Below are 23,860 nucleotides of genomic sequence, written 5' to 3'. Positions count from 1 at the left end.
GTCAATGCTGAGTGTGTGAACTGGAATCAATAGTGAAATATCTGCCCCGGGCGGTTCACATTTCCTGTCTAACTCAGGCAGGGGGATCAATGCTGAGTGTGTGAACTGGAATCAATAGTGAAATATCTGCCCCGGGAGGTTCACATTTCCTGTCTAACTCAGGCAGGGGGGTCAATGCTGAGTGTGTGAACTGGAATCAATAGTGAAATATCTGCCCCGAGCGGTTCACATTTCCTGTCTAACTCAGGAAGGGGGGTCAATGCTGAGTGTGTGAACTGGAATCAATAGTGAAATATCTGCCCCGGGCGGTTCACATTTCCTGTCTAACTCAGGCAGGGGGGTCAATGCTGAGTGTGTGAACTGGAATCAATAGTGAAATATCTGCCCCGGGCGGTTCACATTTCCCGGTAAACGGCATCACAGAGATAATAATAATCTTTATTATTGTTACATACAGGCGAACATTAACACTGCAATGAAGTTACTGTGAAAAGCCCCTAGTCGCCACATTCCGGCGCCTGTTCGGGTCACAGAGGGAGAATTCAGAATGTCCAATTCACCAACTGCACATGTTTCTGGACTTGTGGGAGGAAACCGGAGCACCCGGAGGAAACCCACGCAGACACGGGGAGAACGTGCAGACTCCACACAGACAGTGACCCAAACCGGGAATCGAACCAGGGACCCTGGAGCACTGAAGCAACAGTGCTAACCATTGTGCTACCGTGCTGCCCGTGATTTCTAAATGGTTTCTAAATTCCAGGCTGTGATCAAAACACCAAAAAACATTTCCATAGTTAATCAGCTTGGGCGTTTCTTCAACATCTGATGTTCCCGTAGCTGAACTTTATTCAAAATCGTCCCCTTAAAACTGTATAAAAATCTCTGAGCTCTCTGCTCAAACTGCAGATCGAGCTGAAGGTGCTGAGGGTCATTCAGTGAATTCACCAGTGACCTGTACCGACACCAAGATGCTGCGAATCTTCTTAACCGTGTCTGTCCTCTTCTGGAACCAACTCGCTGCACAGGATGCGGTAGCCGAGGGGCTCGGCCTCTGTGAAAAAGATGACTGCCTTACACCCGCAGTAATCATTGAGGACAAGGTAAGTATAATTAGAACAATAATAATCTTTATTGTTGTCACAAGTAGGCTGACATTAACACTGCAATGATGTTCCTGTGAAAAGCCCCTAGTCGCCACATTCCGGCGCCTGTTTGGGTCACAGAGGGAGAATTCAGAATGGCCAGTTCATCTAACAGCATATCTTTCGGGACTTGTGGGAGGAAACCGGAGCACCCGGAGACCCAAGCCGGGAATTGAACCCAGGACCCTGGAGCAGTGAAGCCACAGTGCTAACCATTGTGCTACCGTGCTGCCCTTCAGAGTTTACTGCATTGTGTAACGTTCGTACCAGTGGAAATTATTTAATGTCTGTGTTTTTGGGTCGAGTCCCCTTTACTCTCTTTACTGTCAAACATCTGTCTGACTCAGGCAGGGAGGATTGTCAATGCTGAGTGTGTGAACTGGAATAAACAGTGAAATATCTGCCCCGGGCGGTTCACACATCCCGGGACCCGGCACTCACACAGTTAATGATTTCTAAATTCAAGGCTGGGATCAGGAAAATATTCTGAGGGACAGAATCTATCTGTACTTTAGACACGGATTAATCAGGAATAGTCAGCGTGGAAGGTCTTTCTTGACAAACACAGTTGAATTATTTGAGGCGGTGAGCAGGAGTGTTGATGAGGGGAATGCATTTGGAGTGGTCGATATGGGCTTTCGCCAGGCTTTTGATAGGGTCCCTCGTGGCAGACTGATCCAGTCAGGGCCCATGGCACCCAAGGCAAAGAGACACATTGGACCCACAATTGGCTGAGAGGCAGGAAGCTGAGGGTGGTGGAGGGATGATTCTGTGACTGGAAGGGCTGGATTCTGCAGTCCGGGATATCCGGGATGTGTTCCCCAATGGGACGGAGAATTGGGGTAACATTGGGATTGGTGACAACGGGAACGCGATGCTTTGAGCCCCTCAGTGACGGCGGGAACGGGTTCCATGTCGCACGCCAGCGGGAGCATAAATAAATGGGAATGGATGGGAATGACCCCTTTGCTCTGCACTCCCGGGATTCTCTCTCCCCGGGAGTCACATCGGAGCATTTGCCCCATTGGTGAGGCCCACCACACCTGGGACGAGATTGTAGTGACCAACTGAGCCCATCCACAGCCCCCCCACCCCCCAGACCACAAATCAGCCCTGACCCCTCCCTCCCCACCATACCACACAGCCCCCACCCCCATCCTCGCCCACCCCCCCGGACCACAAATCAGCCCTGACCCCTCCCTCCCGACCACACCACACAGCCCCCACCCCCATTCCCGCCCACCCCCCAGACCACAAATCAGCCCTGACCCCTCCCTCCCCACCACACCACACAGCCCCCACCCCCATTCCCGCCCACCACCCGGACCGCAAATCAGCCCTGACCCCCTCCCTCCCCACCACACCACACAGCCCCCACCCCCATTCCCGCCCACCCCCCGGACCGCAAATCAGCCCTGACCCCTCCCTCCCCACCACACCACACAGCCCCCACCCCCATTCCCACCCACCCCCCGGACCGCAAATTAGCCCTGACCCCTCTCAACCACCACACCACACAGCCCCCACCCCCATTCCCGCCCACCCCCCGGACCGCAAATCAGCCCTGACCCCTCCCTCCCCACCACACCACACAGCCCCCACCCCCATTCCCGCCCACCCCCCGGACCGCAAATCAGCACTGACCCCTCTCAAGCACCACACCGCACAGCAGCCCCCAACCACCTGGGTTGAATCCGGACTCTCCTGACCCACACGTACAGGGTTGACCCAATCCTTGGACACTTGTAATAGGAGGATTCCCCAACAGGGGTCAAAGTAATACGGGAACCACCCACAGAGACCCGTGTGATAGGGACCCCCCCCCCCCACAGAGACCCCTGTGATAGGGAGACCCCCACAGAGACCCCTGTGATAGTGAGACCTTCCGCACAGAGACCCCTGTGATAGGGAGCCCCCCTCCCCCCCACAGAGACCCCTGTGATAGTGAGACCCTCCCCACAGAGATTCCTGTGATAGGGAGACCCCCACAGTGACCCTGTGTGATAGGGAGATCCTTCCCCACAGAGACCCCTGTGATAGGGAGACCCTGCCCCACAGAGGCCCCTGTGAAAGAGAGACCCCCCACAGAGACCCCTGTGTTAGGGAGACCCCTCCCCAGAGAGACCCCTGTGATAGGGAGACCCCTCCCCATAGAGACCCCTGTGATAGGGAGACCCCCCCACAGAGACCACTCTGATAAGGAGACCCCTCCCCATAGAGACCCCTGTGATAGGGAGACCCACCCCCCCACAGAGACACCTGTGATAGGGAGATGCCCCCACCCACAGAGACCCATCTGATTGCACCCCCCCTGCACAGAGACCCCTGGGTTAGGGAGACCCCACCCCACAGAGACACCTGTGATAGGGAGAACCCCCCCCACAGAGACCCCTTATGATAGGGAGACCCCCCCCCCCACAGAGACCCATCTGATAGCACCCCCCCTGCACAGAGACCCCTGGGTTAGGGAGAACCCTCCCCACAGAGACCCTGTGATAGGAAACCCCTCCCCACAGGGACCCGTGTGATAGGGAGACCGCCCCCCCCCCCCACAGAGGGCCCCCTGATAGCTCCGCCCCGCACAGAGACCCCTGTGATACGGAACCCCTCCCCACAGGGACCCCTGTAATAGGTGGCACTAACTGACCCTGTCTGGACTGCTCTAAGCTTCCAGGTAGGGGTGGTCCATCTTCTGGGAAGGCTCTGTGTTTGTATGTGGGGGGGGCCTTTGTGTGGGGAGTCGCCTGTGGAGGGGGTTCCTGCAGGAAGGGGGTCGTTCGGGGGGTTCACCAATCACAGGGGTCTCTGTGGGGGGGTGTCCCTATCACAGGGGTCTCTGTGGGGGGGGTGTCCCTATCACAGGGGTCTCTGTGGGGGGGGTGTCCCTATCACAGGGGTTTCTGTGGGGGTTCACCTATCACAGGGGTCTCTGTGGGGGTCTCCCTATCACTGGGGTCACTGTGGGGGTCTCCCTATCACAGGGGTCTCCGTGGGGGTCTCCCTATCACAGGGGTCTCTGTGGGGGTCTCCCTATCACAGGGGTCTCTGTGGGGGTCTCCCTATCACAGGGGTCTCTGTGAGGGGGGGTCTCCCTGTCACAGGGGTCTCTGTGGGGGTCTCCCTGTCACAGGGGTCTCTGTGAGGGGGGGTCTCCCTATCACAGGACATGAATACTGCTCCCACACCTGGGAACCGAGGACAGTCCACTCAACACTGATGTGTTTTGGTGCGAGTTCAGTTGTGTCACATGGTGATGGATTTTATTTTCTTGTTTTAGAATTATCTTGAGGTGCAATTCAAAGAACGCCGGAGGATTGAAACTGACGTTGATGCCGTGGATATTAAAAGTGCGCTGGCGATCGGTCTGGAGAAACTATTCAGTTATGCACGTTGTGGGAATGTTGCAGGTATGTCAGATGTTCCTTCAAAGTAACAACAGATTCTAAAACAGCCACTCACTCTTTAACCTGTCACGTTTGAAACTTTCTGTACAGACTGACACACTGAGCAAAGAATTGTCAATCCCAGAGCGTTCCGCGGTCACATGTGACCAGTGGGTTGAGGCGCTGTTTGGGCTACTTACACACATAGGAACAAACCGGGAAAATAGAAGCAGGAGGAGGCCATTCGGCCCTTCGAGCCTGCTCCGCCATTCATTGTGATCATGGCTGATCATCAAGTTCAATCCCCTGATCCCACCTTCCTCCATCTCCCTCGATCCCTTTCGCCCCGAGAGCAAATCTAATTCCTTCTTCAAATTCCACAGATTCCCCGCTCTCTGGGGCGAGGGTGAGACCCTCTCTTGTCGGAGATGGTCATTGCCGGGCACTTGTGTGGCGCGAATGTAACATCTTTGGAAAACCCTCTCCAAATCCAACTCTGGGGAGGCCGGAAGTCACGGGAATGAACTGGAAACAAATGCAAGGCTAAAATTCAACAGAGAAATGTTTAACGAATGGGGAAAGTGAAGAGAGGGTCCGTGCAATTAAATGGATCAGTCCAATAGAGCAATGAGACCGACCTCACTCACAGCTCTGTTAAACCAGGGACCCCATTCTCCCAATTCTCTTAGTGCCGGCAGGATGCGGTGAATCTGGTGGGAGCCAGACCGTCGAATACCCGCTGGTGTAAAATTCCGTTACAAGTCTCCCAATGGCGGGTTAATGGTGATGAAGGCTGGCGTGAACAGGGGGCTCTCGGTTCACCCGATATTTGAGGTGAATGCAACACTGCCACAGTGCTGCGCCGCTCCTGATGCATCATTCACCACACTTCCTGCCCTCCGTCTCCATGCCCAGCTAGTCTTCATGGGCAGCACCATACTGCTGGACACATGGACACGCCTGTGCCACCGTTTCCCGTTCAGTATTGTGCCAGGGCTGCGAGTACAGGAGTCTCCTTCTCTCCCTTCCAGCAGTGACACACACCAGTGTCTATCTGGACAGCTCTGTGCTGTCTGTCCCTTCCAGCAGTGACACACACCAGTGTCTATCTGGACAGCTCTGTGCTGTCTGTCCCTTCCAGCAGTGACACACACCAGTGTCTATCTGGACAGCTCTGTGCTGTCTCCCCCTTCCAGCAGTGACACACACCAGTGTCTATCTGGACAGCTCTGTGCTGTCTGTCCCTTCCAGCAGCGACACACACCAGTGTCTATCTGGACAGCTCTGTGCTGTCTGTCCCTTCCAGCAGTGACACACACCAGTGTCTATCTGGACAGCTCTGTGCTGTCTCCCCCTCCAGCAGTGACACACACCAGTGTCTATCTGGACAGCTCTGTGCTGTCTGTCCCATCCAGCAGTGACACACACCAATGTCTATCTGGACAGCTCTGTGCTGTCTGTCCCTTCCAGCAGTGACACACACCAGTGTCTATCTGGACAGCTCTGTGCTGTCTCTCCCTTCCAGCAGTGACACACACCAGTGTCTATCTGGACAGCTCTGTGCTGTCTCCCCCTCCCAGCAGTGACACACACCAGTGTCTATCTGGACAGCTCTGTGCTGTCTCCCCCTTCCAGCAGTGACACACACCAGTGTCTATCTGGACAGCTCTGTGCTGTCTCCCCCTCCAGCAGTGACACACACCAGTGTCTATCTGGACAGCTCTGTGCTGTCTGTCCCTTCCAGCAGCGACACACACCAGTATCTATCTGGACAGCTCTGTGCTGTCTCCCCCTTCCAGCAGTGACACACACCAGTGTCTATCTGGACAGCTCTGTGCTGTCTCCCCCTCCAGCAGTGACACACACCAGTGTCTATCTGGACAGCTCTGTGCTGCCTGTCCCTTCCAGCAGTGACACACACCAGTGTCTATCTGGACAGCTCTGTGCTGTCTGTCCCTTCCAGCAGTGACACACACCAGTGTCTATCTGGACAGCTCTGTGCTGTCTGTCCCTTCCAGCAGTGACACACACCAGTGTCTATCTGGACAGCCCCATTCCAGCAGTGACACACATCAGTGTCTATATGGATCAGCTCTGTGCTGTCTCCCCCTTCCAGCAGTGACACACACCAGTGTCTATCTGGACAGCTTTGTGCTGTCTGTCCCTTCCAGCAGTGACACACACCAGTGTATATCTGGACAGCTCTGTGCTGTCTGTCCCTTCCAGCAGTGACACACAACAGTGTCTATCTGGACAGCTCTGTGCTGTCTGTCCCTTCCAGCAGTGACACACACCAGTGTCTATCTGGACAGCTCTGTGCTGTCTGTCCCTTCCAGCAGTGACACACACCAGTGTCTATCTTGATAGCTCTGTGCTGTCTCCCCCTTCCAGCAGTGACACACACCAGTGTCTATCTGGACAGCTCTGTGCTGTCTGTCCCTTCCAGCAGTGACACACACCAGTGTCTATCTGGACAGCTCTGTGCTGTCTGTCCCTTCCAGCAGTGACACACACCAGTGTCTATCTGGACAGCTCTGTGCTGTCTGTCCCTTCCAGCAGTGACACACACCAGTGTCTATCTTGATAGCTCTGTGCTGTCTCCCCCTTCCAGCAGTGACACACACCAGTGTCTATCTGGACAGCTCTGTGCTGTCTGTCCCTTCCAGCAGTGACACACACCAGTTTCTATCTGGACAGCTCTGTGCTGTCTCCCCCTTCCAGCAGCGACACACACCAGTGTCTATCTGGACAGCTCTGTGTTGTCTGTCCCTTCCAGCAGTGACATACACCAGTGTCTATCTGGACAGCTCTGTGCTGTCTGTCCCTTCCAGCAGTGACACACACCAGTGTCTATCTGGACAGCTCTGTGCTGTCTCCCCCTCCAGCAGTGACACACCCCAGTGTCTATCTGGACAGCTCTGTGCTGTCTGTCCCTTCCAGCAGTGACACACACCAGTGTCTATCTGGACAGCTCTGTGCTGTATGTCACTTCCAGTTGTGACACACACCAGTGCCTATCTGGACAGCTCTGTGCTGTCTGTCCCTTCCAGCAGTGACACACACCAGTGTCTATCTGGACAGCTCTGTGCTGTCTGTCCCTTCCAGCAGTGACACACACCAGTGCCTATCTGGACAGCTCTGTGCTGTCTGTCCCTTCCAGCAGTGACACACACCAGTTTCTATCTGGACAGCTCTGTGCTGTCTGTCCTTCCAGCAGTGACACACACCAGTGTCTATCTGGACAGCTCTGTGCTGTCTCCCCCTCCAGCAGTGACACACACCAGTGTCTATCTGGACAGCTCTGTGCTGTCTGTCCCTTCCAGCAGTGACACACACCAGTGTCTATCTGGACAGCTCTGTGCTGTCTGTCCCTTCCAGCAGTGACACACACCAGTGTCTATCTGGACAGCTCTGTGCTGTCTGTCCCTTCCAGCAGTGACACACACCAGTGTCTATCTGGACAGCTCTGTGCTGTCTGTCCCTTCCAGCAGTGACACACACCAGTGTCTATCTGGACAGCTCTGTGCTGTCTGTCCCTTCCAGCAGCGACACACACCAGTATCTATCTGGACAGCTCTGTGCTGTCTGTCCCTTCCAGCAGTGACACACACCAGTGTCTATCTGGACAGCTCTGTGCTGTCTGTCCCTTCCAGCAGTGACACACACCAGTGTCTATCTGGACAGCTCTGTGCTGTCTGTCCCTTCCAGCAGTGACACACACCAGTGTCTATCTGGACAGCCCCATTCCAGCAGTGACACACACCAGTGTCTATCTGGACAGCTCTGTGCTGTCTCCCCCTTCCAGCAGTGACACACACCAGTGTCTATCTGGACAGCTCTGTGCTGTCTGTCCCTTCCAGCAGTGACACACACCAGTGTCTATCTGGACAGCTCTGTGCTGTCTGTCCCTTCCAGCAGTGACACACACCAGTGTCTATCTGGACAGCTCTGTGCTGTCTGTCCCTTCCAGCAGTGACATACACCAGTGTCTATCTGGACAGCTCTGTGCTGTCTGTCCCTTCCAGCAGTGACATACACCAGTGTCTATCTGGACAGCTCTGTGCTGTCTCTCCCTTCCAGCAGTGACACACACCAGTGTCTATCTGGACAGCTCTGTGCTGTCTGTCCCGTCCAGCAGTGACACACACCAGTGTCTATCTGGACAGCTCTGTGCTGTCTGTCCCTTCCAGCAGCGACACACACCAGTGTCTATCTGGACAGCTCTGTGCTGTCTGTCCCTTCCAGCAGCGACACACACCAATGTCTATCTGGACAGCTCTGTGCTGTCTGTCCCTTCCAGCAGTGACACACACCAGTGTCTATCTGGACAGCTCTGTGCTGCCTGTCCCTTCCAGCAGTGACACACACCAGTGTCTATCTGGACAGCTCTGTGCTGCCTGTCCCTTCCAGCAGTGACACACACCAGTGTCTATATGGACAGCTCTGTGCTGCCTGTCCCTTCCAGCAGTGTCACACACCAATGTCTATCTGGACAGCTCTGTGCTGTCTGTCCCTTCCAGCAGTGACACACACCAGTGTCTATCTGGACAGCTCGGTGCTGTATGGCCCTTCCAGAAGTGACACACACCAGTGCCTATCTGGACAGCTCTGTGTTGTCTGTCCCTTCCAGCAGTGACACACACCAGTGTCTATCTGGACAGCTCTGTGCTGTCTGTCCCTTCCAGCAGTGACACACACCAGTGTCTATCTGGACAGCTCTGTGCTGTCTCCCCCTTCCAGCAGTGACACACACCAGTGTCTATCTGGACAGCTCTGTGCTGTCTCCCCCTTCCAGCAGTGACACACACCAGTGTCTATCTGGACAGCTCTGTGTTGTCTGTCCCTTCCAGCAGTGACACACACCAGTGTCTATCTGGACAGCTCTGTGCTGTCTCCCCCTTCCAGCAGTGACACACACCAGTGTCTATCTGGACAGCTCTGTGCTGTCTGTCCCTTCCAGCAGCGACACACACCAGTGTCTATCTGGACAGCTCTGTGCTGTCTTTCCCTTCCAGCAGCGACACACACCAGTGTCTATCTGGACAGCTCTGTGCTGTCTCCCCCTTCAGCAGCGACACACACCAGTGTCTATCTGGACAGCTCTGTGCTGTCTGTCTCTTCCAGCAGTGACACACACCAGTGTCTATCTGGACAGCTCTGTGCTGTCTCCCCCTTCCAGCAGTGACACACACCAGTGTCTGTCTGGACAGCTCTGTGCTGCCTGTCCCTTCCAGCAGTGACACACCCCAGTGTCTATCTGGACAGCTCTGTGCTGTCTGTCCCTTCCAGCAGTGACACACACCAGTGTCTATCTGGACAGCCCTGTGCTGTCTGTCCCTTCCAGCAGTGACACACACCAGTGTCTATCTGGACAGCTCTGTGCTGTCTCCCCCTTCCAGCAGTGACACATACCAGTGTCTATCTGGACAGCTCTGTGCTGTCTCCCCCTTCCAGCAGTGACACACACCAGTGTCTATCTGGAAAGCTCTGTGCTGTCTGTCCCTTCCAGCAGTGACACACACCAGTGTCTATCTGGACAGCTCTGTGCTGTCTGTCCCTTCCAGCAGTGACACACACCAGTGTCTATCTAGACAGCTCTGTGCTGTCTGTCCCTTCCAGCAGTGACACACACCAGTGTCTATCTGGACAGATCTGTGCTGTCTGTCCCTTCCAGCAGTGACACACACCAGTGTCTATCTGGACAGCTCTGTGCTGTCTCCCCCTTCCAGCAGTGACACACACCAGTGTCTATCTAGACAGCTCTGTGCTGTCTGTCCCTTCCAGCAGTGACACACACCAGTGTCTATCTGGACAGCTCTGTGCTGTCTGTCCCTTCCAGCAGTGACACACACCAGTGTCTATCTGGACAGCTCTGTGCTGTCTGTCCCTTCCAGCAGTGACACACACCAGTGTCTATCTGGACAGCTCTGTGCTGTCTCCCCCTTCCAGCAGTGACACACACCAGTGTCTATCTGGACAGCTCTGTGCTGTCTCCCCCTTCCAGCAGTGACACACACCAGTGTCTATCTGGACAGCTCTGTGCTGTCTTTCCCTTCCAGCAGTGACACACACCAGTGTCTATCTGGACAGCTCTGTGCTGTCTGTCCCTTCCAGCAGTGACACACACCAGTGTCTATCTGGACAGCTCTGTGCTGTCTGTCCCTTCCAGCAGTGACACACACCAGTGTCTATCTGGACAGCTCTGTGCTGTCAGTCCCTTCCAGCAGTGACTCACACCAGTGTCTATCTGGACAGCTCTGTGCTGTCTGTCCCTTCCAGCAGTAACACACACCAGTGTCTATCTGGACAGCTCTATGCTGTCTGTCCCTTCCAGCAGTGACACACACCAGTGTCTATCTTGATAGCTCTGTGCTGTCTCCCCCTTCCAGCAGTGACACACACCAGTGTCTATCTGGACAGCTCTGTGCTGTCTGTCCCTTCCAGCAGTGACACACACCAGTTTCTATCTGGACAGCTCTGTGCTGTCTCCCCCTTCCAGCAGTGACACACACCAGTGTCTATCTGGACAGCTCTGTGTTGTCTGTCCCTTCCAGCAGTGACACACACCAGTGTCTATCTGGACAGCTCTGTGCTGTCTGTCCCTTCCAGCAGTGACACACACCAGTGTCTATCTGGACAGCTCTGTGCTGTCTGTCCCTTCCAGCAGTGACACACACCAGTGTCTATCTGGACAGCTCTGTGCTGTCTCCCCCTTCCAGCAGTGACACACACCAGTGTCTATCTGGACAGCTCTGTGCTGTCTTTCCCTTCCAGCAGCGACACACACCAGTTTCTATCTGGACAGCTCTGTGCTGTCTGTCCCTTCCAGCAGTGACACACACCAGTGTCTATCTGGACAGCTCTGTGCTGTCTGTCCCTTCCAGCAGCGACACACACCAGTGTCTATCTGGACAGCTCTGTGCTGTCTTTCCCTTCCAGCAGCGACACACACCAGTGTCTATCTGGACAGCTCTGTGCTGTCTCCCCCTTCAGCAGCGACACACACCAGTGTCTATCTGGACAGCTCTGTGCTGTCTGTCTCTTCCAGCAGTGACACACACCAGTGTCTATCTGGACAGCTCTGTGCTGTCTCCCCCTTCCAGCAGTGACACACACCAGTGTCTGTCTGGACAGCTCTGTGCTGTCTGTCCCTTCCAGCAGTGACACACCCCAGTGTCTATCTGGACAGCTCTGTGCTGTCTGTCCCATCCAGCAGTGACACACACCAGTGTCTATCTGGACAGCTCTGTGCTGTCTCACCCTCCAGCAGTGACACACACCAGTGTCTATCTGGACAGCTCTGTGCTGCCTGTCCCTTCCAGCAGTGACACACCCCAGTGTCTATCTGGACAGCTCTGTGCTGTCTGTCCCTTCCAGCAGTGACACACACCAGTGTCTATCTGGACAGCCCTGTGCTGTCTGTCCCTTCCAGCAGTGACACACACCAGTGTCTATCTGGACAGCTCTGTGCTGTCTCCCCCTTCCAGCAGTGACACACACCAGTGTCTATCTGGAAAGCTCTGTGCTGTCTGTCCCTTCCAGCAGTGACACACACCAGTGTCTATCTGGACAGCTCTGTGCTGTCTGTCCCTTCCAGCAGTGACACACACCTGTGTCTATCTGGACAGCTCTGTGCTGTCTGTCCCTTCCAGCAGTGACACACACCAGTGTCTATCTAGACAGCTCTGTGCTGTCTGTCCCTTCCAGCAGTGACACACACCAGTGTCTATCTGGACAGCTCTGTGCTGTCTGTCCCTTCCAGCAGTGACACACACCAGTGTCTATCTGGACAGCTCTGTGCTGTGTCCCCCATCCAGCAGTGACACACACCAGTGTCTATCTGGACAGCTCTGTGCTGTCTGCCCCTTCCAGCAGTGACACACACCAGTGTCTATCTGGACAGCTCTGTGCTGTCTGTCCCTTCCAGCAGTGACACACACCAGTGTCTATCTGGACAGCTCTGTGCTGTCTCCCCCTCCAGCAGTGACACACACCAGTGCCTATCTGGACACCTCTGTGCTGTCTGTCACTTCCAGCAGCGACACACACCAGTGTCTATCTGGACAGCTCTGTGCTGTCTGTCCCTTCCAGCAGTGACACACACCAGTGTCTATCTGGACAGCTCTGTGCTGTCTGTCCCTTCCAGCAGTGACACACACCAGTGTCTATCTGGACAGCTCTGTGCTGTCTCCCCCTTCCAGCAGTGACACACACCAGTGTCTATCTGGACAGCTCTGTGCTGTCAGTCCCTTCCAGCAGTGACACACACCAGTGTCTATCTGGACAGCTCTGTGCTGTCTGTCCCTTCCAGCAGTGACTCACACCAGTGTCTATCTGGACAGCTCTGTGCTGTCTGTCCCTTCCAGCAGTGACACACACCAGTGTCTATCTGGACAGCTCTGTGCTGTCTTTCCCTTCCAGCAGTGACACACACCAGTGTCTATCTGGACAGCTCTGTGCTGTCTGTCCCTTCCAGCAGTAACACACACCAGTGTCTATCTGGACAGCTCTATGCTGTCTGTCCCTTCCAGCAGTGACACACACCAGTGTCTATCTTGATAGCTCTGTGCTGTCTCCCCCTTCCAGCAGTGACACACACCAGTGTCTATCTGGACAGCTCTGTGCTGTCTGTCCCTTCCAGCAGTGACACACACCAGTTTCTATCTGGACAGCTCTGTGCTGTCTCCCCCTTCCAGCAGTGACACACACCAGTGTCTATCTGGACAGCTCTGTGTTGTCTGTCCCTTCCAGCAGTGACACACACCAGTGTCTATCTGGACAGCTCTGTGCTGTCTGTCCCTTCCAGCAGTGACACACACCAGTGTCTATCTGGACAGCTCTGTGCTGTCTGTCCCTTCCAGCAGTGACACACACCAGTGTCTATCTGGACAGCTCTGTGCTGCCTCCCCCTTCCAGCAGTGACACACACCAGTGTCTATCTGGACAGCTCTGTGCTGTCTTTCCCTTCCAGCAGCGACACACACCAGTTTCTATCTGGACAGCTCTGTGCTGTCTGTCCCTTCCAGCAGTGACACACACCAGTGTCTATCTGGACAGCTCTGTGCTGTCTGTCCCTTCCAGCAGTGACACACACCAGTGTCTATCTGGACAGCTCTGTGCTGTCTTTCCCTTCCAGCAGCGACACACACCAGTTTCTATCTGGACAGCTCTGTGCTGTCTCCCCCTTCAGCAGCGACACACACCAGTGTCTATCTGGACAGCTCTGTGCTGTCTGTCTCTTCCAGCAGTGACACACACCAGTGTCTATCTGGACAGCTCTGTGCTGTCTCCCCCTTCAGCAGCGACACACACCAGTGTCTATCTGGACAGCTCTGTGCTGTCTGTCTCTTCCAGCAGTGACACACACCAGTGTCTATCTGGACAGCTCTGTGCTGTCTCCCCCTTCCAGCAGTGACACACACCAGTGTCTGTCTGGACAGCTCTGTGCTGTCTGTCCCTTCCAGCAGTGACACACCCCAGTGTCTATCTGGACAGCTCTGTGCTGTCTGTCCCATCCAGCAGTGACACACACCAGTGTCTATCTGGACAGCTCTGTGCTGTCTCACCCTCCAGCAGTGACACACACCAGTGTCTATCTGGACAGCTCTGTGCTGCCTGTCCCTTCCAGCAGTGACACACCCCAGTGTCTATCTGGACAGCTCTGTGCTGTCTGTCCCTTCCAGCAGTGACACACACCAGTGTCTATCTGGACAGCCCTGTGCTGTCTGTCCCTTCCAGCAGTGACACACACCAGTGTCTATCTGGACAGCTCTGTGCTGTCTCCCCCTTCCAGCAGTGACACACACCAGTGTCTATCTGGAAAGCTCTGTGCTGTCTGTCCCTTCCAGCAGTGACACACACCAGTGTCTATCTGGACAGCTCTGTGCTGTCTGTCCCTTCCAGCAGTGACACACACCTGTGTCTATCTGGACAGCTCTGTGCTGTCTGTCCCTTCCAGCAGTGACACACACCAGTGTCTATCTAGACAGCTCTGTGCTGTCTGTCCCTTCCAGCAGTGACACACACCAGTGTCTATCTGGACAGCTCTGTGCTGTCTGTCCCTTCCAGCAGTGACACACACCAGTGTCTATCTGGACAGCTCTGTGCTGTGTCCCCCATCCAGCAGTGACACACACCAGTGTCTATCTGGACAGCTCTGTGCTGTCTGCCCCTTCCAGCAGCGACACACACCAGTGTCTATCTGGACAGCTCTGTGCTGTCTGTCCCTTCCAGCAGTGACACACACCAGTGTCTATCTGGACAGCTCTGTGCTGTCTGTCCCTTCCAGCAGTGACACACACCAGTGTCTATCTGGACAGCTCTGTGCTGTCTGTCCCTTCCAGCAGTGACACACACCAGTGTCTATCTGGACAGCTCTGTGCTGTGTCCCCCATCCAGCAGTGACACACACCAGTGTCTATCTGGACAGCTCTGTGCTGTCTGCCCCTTCCAGCAGCGACACACACCAGTGTCTATCTGGACAGCTCTGTGCTGTCTGTCCCTTCCAGCAGTGACACACACCAGTGTCTATCTGGACAGCTCTGTGCTGTCTGTCCCTTCCAGCAGTGACACACACCAGTGCCTATCTGGACACCTCTGTGCTGTCTGTCACTTCCAGCAGCGACACACACCAGTGTCTATCTGGACAGCTCTGTGCTGTCTGTCCCTTCCAGCAGTGACACACACCAGTGTCTATCTGGACAGCTCTGTGCTGTCTGTCCCTTCCAGCAGTGACACACACCAGTGTCTATCTGGACAGCTCTGTGCTGTCTCCCCCTTCCAGCAGTGACACACACCAGTGTCTATCTGGACAGCTCTGTGCTGTCAGTCCCTTCCAGCAGTGACACACACCAGTGTCTATCTGGACAGCTCTGTGCTGTCTGTCCCTTCCAGCAGTGACTCACACCAGTGTCTATCTGGACAGCTCTGTGCTGTCTGTCCCTTCCAGCAGTGACACACACCAGTGTCTATCTGGACAGCTCTGTGCTGTCTTTCCCTTCCAGCAGTGACACACACCAGTGTCTATCTGGACAGCTCTGTGCTGTCTGTCCCTTCCAGCAGTAACACACACCAGTGTCTATCTGGACAGCTCTATGCTGTCTGTCCCTTCCAGCAGTGACACACACCAGTGTCTATCTTGATAGCTCTGTGCTGTCTCCCCCTTCCAGCAGTGACACACACCAGTGTCTATCTGGACAGCTCTGTGCTGTCTGTCCCTTCCAGCAGTGACACACACCAGTTTCTATCTGGACAGCTCTGTGCTGTCTCCCCCTTCCAGCAGTGACACACACCAGTGTCTATCTGGACAGCTCTGTGTTGTCTGTCCCTTCCAGCAGTGACACACACCAGTGTCTATCTGGACAGCTCTGTGCTGTCTGTCCCTTCCAGCAGTGACACACACCAGTGTCTATCTGGACAGCTCTGTGCTGCCTCCCCCTTCCAGCAGTGACACACACCAGTGTCTATCTGGACAGCTCTGTGCTGTCTTTCCCTTCCAGCAGCGACACACACCAGTTTCTATCTGGACAGCTCTGTGCTGTCTGTCCCTTCCAGCAGTGACACACACCAGTGTCTATCTGGACAGCTCTGTGCTGTCTGTCCCTTCCAGCAGCGACACACACCAGTGTCTATCTGGACAGCTCTGTGCTGTCTTTCCCTTCCAGCAGCGACACACACCAGTGTCTATCTGGACAGCTCTGTGCTGTCTCCCCCTTCAGCAGCGACACACACCAGTGTCTATCTGGACAGCTCTGTGCTGTCTGTCTCTTCCAGCAGTGACACACACCAGTGTCTATCTGGACAGCTCTGTGCTGTCTCCCCCTTCCAGCAGTGACACACACCAGTGTCTGTCTGGACAGCTCTGTGCTGTCTGTCCCTTCCAGCAGTGACACACCCCAGTGTCTATCTGGACAGCTCTGTGCTGTCTGTCCCATCCAGCAGTGACACACACCAGTGTCTATCTGGACAGCTCTGTGCTGTCTCACCCTCCAGCAGTGACACACACCAGTGTCTATCTGGACAGCTCTGTGCTGCCTGTCCCTTCCAGCAGTGACACACACCAGTGTCTATCTGGACAGCTCTGTGCTGTCTGTCCCTTCCAGCAGTGACACACACCAGTGTCTATCTGGACAGCTCTGTGCTGTCTCCCCCTTCCAGCAGTGACACACACCAGTGTCTATCTGGACAGCTCTGTGCTGTCTCCCCCTCCAGCAGTGACACACACCAGTGCCTATCTGGACACCTCTGTGCTGTCTGTCACTTCCAGCAGTGACACACACCAGTGTCTATCTGGACAGCTCTGTGCTGTCTGTCCCTTCCAGCAGTGACACACACCAGTGTCTATCTGGACAGCTCTGTGCTGTCTGTCCCTTCCAGCAGTGACACACACCAGTGTCGATCTGGACAGCTCTGTGCTGTCTGTCCCATTCAGCAGTGACACACACCAGTGTCTATCTGGACAGCTCTGTGCTGTCTCCCCCTTCCAGCAGTGACACACACCAGTGTCTATCTGGACAGCTCTGTGCTGTCTCCCCCTTCCAGCAGTGACACACACCAGTGTCTATCTGGACAGCTCTGTGCTGTCTGTCCCTTCCAGCAGTGACTCACACCAGTGTCTATCTGGACAGCTCTGTGCTGTCTGTCCCTTCCAGCAGTGACTCACACCAGTGTCTATCTGGACAGCTCTGTGCTGTCTGTCCCTTCCAGCAGTGACACACACCAGTGTCTATCTGGACAGCTCTGTGCTGTCTTTCCCTTCCAGCAGTGACACACACCAGTGTCTATCTGGACAGCTCTGTGCTGTCTGTCCCTTCCAGCAGCGACACACACCAGTGTCTATCTGGACAGCTCTGTGCTGTCTCTCCCTTCCAGCAGTGACACACACCAGTGTCTATCTGGACAGCTCTGTGCTGTCTGTCCCTTCCAGCAGTGACACACACCAGTGTCTATCTGGACAGCTCTGTGCTGTCTCCCCCTTCCAGCAGTGACACACACCAGTGTCTATCTGGACAGCTCTGTGCTGTCTGTCCCTTCCAGCAGTGACACTCACCAGTGTCTATCTGGACAGCTCTGTGCTGTCTGTCCCTTCCAGCAGTGACACACACCAGTGTCTATCTGGACAGCTCTGTGCTGTCTGCCCCTTCCAGCAGTGACACACACCAGTGTCTATCTGGACAGCTCTGTGCTGTCTGTCCCTTCCAGCAGCGACACACACCAGTGTCTATCTGGACAGCTCTGTGCTGTCTGTCCCTTCCAGCAGCGACACACACCAGTGTCTATCTGGACAGCTCTGTGCTGTCTGTCCCTTCCAGCAGTGACACACACCAGTGTCTATCTGGACAGCTCTGTGCTGTCTCCCCCTTCCAGCAGTGACACACACCAGTGTCTGTCTGGACAGCTCTGTGCTGTCTGTCCCTTCCAGCAGTGACACACCCCAGTGTCTATCTGGACAGCTCTGTGCTGTCTGTCCCATCCAGCAGTGACACACACCAGTGTCTATCTGGACAGCTCTGTGCTGTCTCACCCTCCAGCAGTGACACACACCAGTGTCTATCTGGACAGCTCTGTGCTGCCTGTCCCTTCCAGCAGTGACACACCCCAGTGTCTATCTGGACAGCTCTGTGCTGTCTGTCCCTTCCAGCAGTGACACACACCAGTGTCTATCTGGACAGCCCTGTGCTGTCTGTCCCTTCCAGCAGTGACACACACCAGTGTCTATCTGGACAGCTCTGTGCTGTCTCCCCCTTCCAGCAGTGACACACACCAGTGTCTATCTGGAAAGCTCTGTGCTGTCTGTCCCTTCCAGCAGTGACACACACCAGTGTCTATCTGGACAGCTCTGTGCTGTCTGTCCCTTCCAGCAGTGACACACACCAGTGTCTATCTAGACAGCTCTGTGCTGTCTGTCCCTTCCAGCAGTGACACACACCAGTGTCTATCTGGACAGCTCTGTGCTGTCTGTCCCTTCCAGCAGTGACACACACCAGTGTCTATCTGGACAGCTCTGTGCTGTCTCCCCCTTCCAGCAGTGACACACACCAGTGTCTATCTAGACAGCTCTGTGCTGTCTGTCCCTTCCAGCAGTGACACACACCAGTGTCTATCTGGACAGCTCTGTGCTGTCTGTCCCTTCCAGCAGTGACACACACCAGTGTCTATCTGGACAGCTCGGTGCTGTCTCCCCCTTCCAGCAGTGACACACACCAGTGTCTATCTGGACAGCTCTGTGCTGTCTGTCCCTTCCAGCAGTGACACACACCAGTGTCTATCTGGACAGCTCTGTGCTGTCTCCCCCTCCAGCAGTGACACACACCAGTGTCTATCTGGACAGCTCTGTGCTGTCTCCCCCTCCAGCAGTGACACACACCAGTGCCTATCTGGACACCTCTGTGCTGTCTGTCACTTCCAGCAGTGACACACACCAGTGTCTATCTGGACAGCTCTGTGCTGTCTCCCCCTTCCAGCAGTGACACACACCAGTGTCTATCTGGACAGCTCTGTGCTGTCTGTCCCTTCCAGCAGTGACACACACCAGTGTCTATCTGGACAGCTCTGTGCTGTCTCCCCCTTCCAGCAGTGACACACACCAGTGTCTATCTGGACAGCTCTGTGCTGTCAGTCCCTTCCAGCAGTGACACACACCAGTGTCTATCTGGACAGCTCTGTGCTGTCTGTCCCTTCCAGCAGTGACTCACACCAGTGTCTATCTGGACAGCTCTGTGCTGTCTGTCCCTTCCAGCAGTGACACACACCAGTGTCTATCTGGACAGCTCTGTGCTGTCTTTCCCTTCCAGCAGTGACACACACCAGTGTCTATCTGGACAGCTCTGTGCTGTCTGTCCCTTCCAGCAGTGACACACACCAGTGTCTATCTGGACAGCTCTATGCTGTCTGTCCCTTCCAGCAGTGACACACACCAGTGTCTATCTTGATAGCTCTGTGCTGTCTCCCCCTTCCAGCAGTGACACACACCAGTGTCTATCTGGACAGCTCTGTGCTGTCTGTCCCTTCCAGCAGTGACACACACCAGTTTCTATCTGGACAGCTCTGTGCTGTCTCCCCCTTCCAGCAGTGACACACACCAGTGTCTATCTGGACAGCTCTGTGTTGTCTGTCCCTTCCAGCAGTGACACACACCAGTGTCTATCTGGACAGCTCTGTGCTGTCTGTCCCTTCCAGCAGTGACACACACCAGTGTCTATCTGGACAGCTCTGTGCTGTCTGTCCCTTCCAGCAGTGACACACACCAGTGTCTATCTGGACAGCTCTATGCTGTCTGTCCCTTCCAGCAGTGACACACACCAGTGTCTATCTTGATAGCTCTGTGCTGTCTCCCCCTTCCAGCAGTGACACACACCAGTGTCTATCTGGACAGCTCTGTGCTGTCTGTCCCTTCCAGCAGTGACACACACCAGTTTCTATCTGGACAGCTCTGTGCTGTCTCCCCCTTCCAGCAGTGACACACACCAGTGTCTATCTGGACAGCTCTGTGTTGTCTGTCCCTTCCAGCAGTGACACACACCAGTGTCTATCTGGACAGCTCTGTGCTGTCTGTCCCTTCCAGCAGTGACACACACCAGTGTCTATCTGGACAGCTCTGTGCTGTCTGTCCCTTCCAGCAGTGACACACACCAGTGTCTATCTGGACAGCTCTGTGCTGCCTCCCCCTTCCAGCAGTGACACACACCAGTGTCTATCTGGACAGCTCTGTGCTGTCTTTCCCTTCCAGCAGCGACACACACCAGTTTCTATCTGGACAGCTCTGTGCTGTCTGTCCCTTCCAGCAGTGACACACACCAGTGTCTATCTGGACAGCTCTGTGCTGTCTGTCCCTTCCAGCAGCGACACACACCAGTGTCTATCTGGACAGCTCTGTGCTGTCTTTCCCTTCCAGCAGCGACACACACCAGTGTCTATCTGGACAGCTCTGTGCTGTCTCCCCCTTCAGCAGCGACACACACCAGTGTCTATCTGGACAGCTCTGTGCTGTCTGTCTCTTCCAGCAGTGACACACACCAGTGTCTATCTGGACAGCTCTGTGCTGTCTCCCCCTTCAGCAGCGACACACACCAGTGTCTATCTGGACAGCTCTGTGCTGTCTGTCTCTTCCAGCAGTGACACACACCAGTGTCTATCTGGACAGCTCTGTGCTGTCTCCCCCTTCCAGCAGTGACACACACCAGTGTCTGTCTGGACAGCTCTGTGCTGTCTGTCCCTTCCAGCAGTGACACACCCCAGTGTCTATCTGGACAGCTCTGTGCTGTCTGTCCCATCCAGCAGTGACACACACCAGTGTCTATCTGGACAGCTCTGTGCTGTCTCACCCTCCAGCAGTGACACACACCAGTGTCTATCTGGACAGCTCTGTGCTGCCTGTCCCTTCCAGCAGTGACACACCCCAGTGTCTATCTGGACAGCTCTGTGCTGTCTGTCCCTTCCAGCAGTGACACACACCAGTGTCTATCTGGACAGCCCTGTGCTGTCTGTCCCTTCCAGCAGTGACACACACCAGTGTCTATCTGGACAGCTCTGTGCTGTCTCCCCCTTCCAGCAGTGACACACACCAGTGTCTATCTGGAAAGCTCTGTGCTGTCTGTCCCTTCCAGCAGTGACACACACCAGTGTCTATCTGGACAGCTCTGTGCTGTCTGTCCCTTCCAGCAGTGACACACACCTGTGTCTATCTGGACAGCTCTGTGCTGTCTGTCCCTTCCAGCAGTGACACACACCAGTGTCTATCTAGACAGCTCTGTGCTGTCTGTCCCTTCCAGCAGTGACACACACCAGTGTCTATCTGGACAGCTCTGTGCTGTCTGTCCCTTCCAGCAGTGACACACACCAGTGTCTATCTGGACAGCTCTGTGCTGTGTCCCCCATCCAGCAGTGACACACACCAGTGTCTATCTGGACAGCTCTGTGCTGTCTGCCCCTTCCAGCAGTGACACACACCAGTGTCTATCTGGACAGCTCTGTGCTGTCTCCCCCTTCCAGCAGTGACACACACAAGTGTCTATCTGGACAGCTCGGTGCTGTCTCCCCCTTCCAGCAGTGACACACACCAGTGTCTATCTGGACAGCTCTGTGCTGTCTCCCCCTCCAGCAGTGACACACACCAGTGCCTATCTGGACACCTCTGTGCTGTCTGTCACTTCCAGCAGCGACACACACCAGTGTCTATCTGGACAGCTCTGTGCTGTCTGTCCCTTCCAGCAGTGACACACACCAGTGTCTATCTGGACAGCTCTGTGCTGTCTGTCCCTTCCAGCAGTGACACACACCAGTGTCTATCTGGACAGCTCTGTGCTGTCTCCCCCTTCCAGCAGTGACACACACCAGTGTCTATCTGGACAGCTCTGTGCTGTCTGTCCCTTCCAGCAGTGACACACACCAGTGTCTATCTGGACAGCTCTGTGCTGTCTCCCCCTTCCAGCAGTGACACACACCAGTGTCTATCTGGACAGCTCTGTGCTGTCAGTCCCTTCCAGCAGTGACACACACCAGTGTCTATCTGGACAGCTCTGTGCTGTCTGTCCCTTCCAGCAGTGACTCACACCAGTGTCTATCTGGACAGCTCTGTGCTGTCTGTCCCTTCCAGCAGTGACACACACCAGTGTCTATCTGGACAGCTCTGTGCTGTCTTTCCCTTCCAGCAGTGACACACACCAGTGTCTATCTGGACAGCTCTGTGCTGTCTGTCCCTTCCAGCAGTAACACACACCAGTGTCTATCTGGACAGCTCTATGCTGTCTGTCCCTTCCAGCAGTGACACACACCAGTGTCTATCTTGATAGCTCTGTGCTGTCTCCCCCTTCCAGCAGTGACACACACCAGTGTCTATCTGGACAGCTCTGTGCTGTCTGTCCCTTCCAGCAGTGACACACACCAGTTTCTATCTGGACAGCTCTGTGCTGTCTCCCCCTTCCAGCAGTGACACACACCAGTGTCTATCTGGACAGCTCTGTGTTGTCTGTCCCTTCCAGCAGTGACACACACCAGTGTCTATCTGGACAGCTCTGTGCTGTCTGTCCCTTCCAGCAGTGACACACACCAGTGTCTATCTGGACAGCTCTGTGCTGTCTGTCCCTTGCAGCAGTGACACACACCAGTGTCTATCTGGACAGCTCTGTGCTGCCTCCCCCTTCCAGCAGTGACACACACCAGTGTCTATCTGGACAGCTCTGTGCTGTCTTTCCCTTCCAGCAGCGACACACACCAGTTTCTATCTGGACAGCTCTGTGCTGTCTGTCCCTTCCAGCAGTGACACACACCAGTGTCTATCTGGACAGCTCTGTGCTGTCTGTCCCTTCCAGCAGCGACACACACCAGTGTCTATCTGGACAGCTCTGTGCTGTCTTTCCCTTCCAGCAGCGACACACACCAGTGTCTATCTGGACAGCTCTGTGCTGTCTCCCCCTTCAGCAGCGACACACACCAGTGTCTATCTGGACAGCTCTGTGCTGTCTGTCTCTTCCAGCAGTGACACACACCAGTGTCTATCTGGACAGCTCTGTGCTGTCTCCCCCTTCCAGCAGTGACACACACCAGTGTCTGTCTGGACAGCTCTGTGCTGTCTGTCCCTTCCAGCAGTGACACACCCCAGTGTCTATCTGGACAGCTCTGTGCTGTCTGTCCCATCCAGCAGTGACACACACCAGTGTCTATCTGGACAGCTCTGTGCTGTCTCACCCTCCAGCAGTGACACACACCAGTGTCTATCTGGACAGCTCTGTGCTGCCTGTCCCTTCCAGCAGTGACACACACCAGTGTCTATCTGGACAGCTCTGTGCTGTCTGTCCCTTCCAGCAGTGACACACACCAGTGTCTATCTGGACAGCTCTGTGCTGTCTCCCCCTTCCAGCAGTGACACACACCAGTGTCTATCTGGACAGCTCTGTGCTGTCTGTCCCTTCCAGCAGTGACACACACCAGTGTCTATCTGGACAGCTCTGTGCTGTCTGTCCCTTCCAGCAGTGACACACACCAGTGTCTATCTGGACAGCTCTGTGCTGTCTCCCCCTTCCAGCAGTGACACACACCAGTGTCTATCTGGACAGCTCTGTGCTGTCTGTCCCTTCCAGCAGTGACACACACCAGTGTCTATCTGGACAGCTCTGTGCTGTCTGTCCCTTCCAGCAGTGACACACACCAGTGTCTATCTGGACAGCTCTGTGCTGTCTTTCCCTTCCAGCAGTGACACACACCAGTGTCTATCTGGACAGCTCTGTGCTGTCTGTCCCTTCCAGCAGTGACACACACCAGTGTCTATCTGGACAGCTCTGTGCTGTCTGTCCCTTCCAGCAGTGACACACACCAGTGTCTATCTGGACAGCTCTG

The 23,860-nt window shown here is 55.0% G+C and overlaps 1 protein-coding gene across 1 annotated transcript in view; it reads left to right on the top strand.

The window, feature by feature from the left end:
* The first annotated feature begins 893 nt into the window (after positions 1-893).
* LOC140411771 (uncharacterized) overlaps positions 894-23,860 on the top strand; it is a 33,920-nt gene continuing 10,953 nt past the window's right edge. The window contains exons 1-2 of the mRNA XM_072500755.1: positions 894-1,103; positions 4,423-4,552. Coding sequence (XP_072356856.1) covers positions 972-1,103; positions 4,423-4,552 — 262 coding nt within the window. The 5' untranslated portion in view covers positions 894-971. The remainder of the gene's footprint in view (positions 1,104-4,422; positions 4,553-23,860) is intronic.

Source organism: Scyliorhinus torazame, chromosome 4 (assembly GCF_047496885.1).
Source record: "Scyliorhinus torazame isolate Kashiwa2021f chromosome 4, sScyTor2.1, whole genome shotgun sequence".
In the NCBI taxonomy this organism is placed as follows: domain Eukaryota; kingdom Metazoa; phylum Chordata; class Chondrichthyes; order Carcharhiniformes; family Scyliorhinidae; genus Scyliorhinus; species Scyliorhinus torazame.
This window is presented reverse-complemented; position numbering and strand designations above follow the sequence as displayed.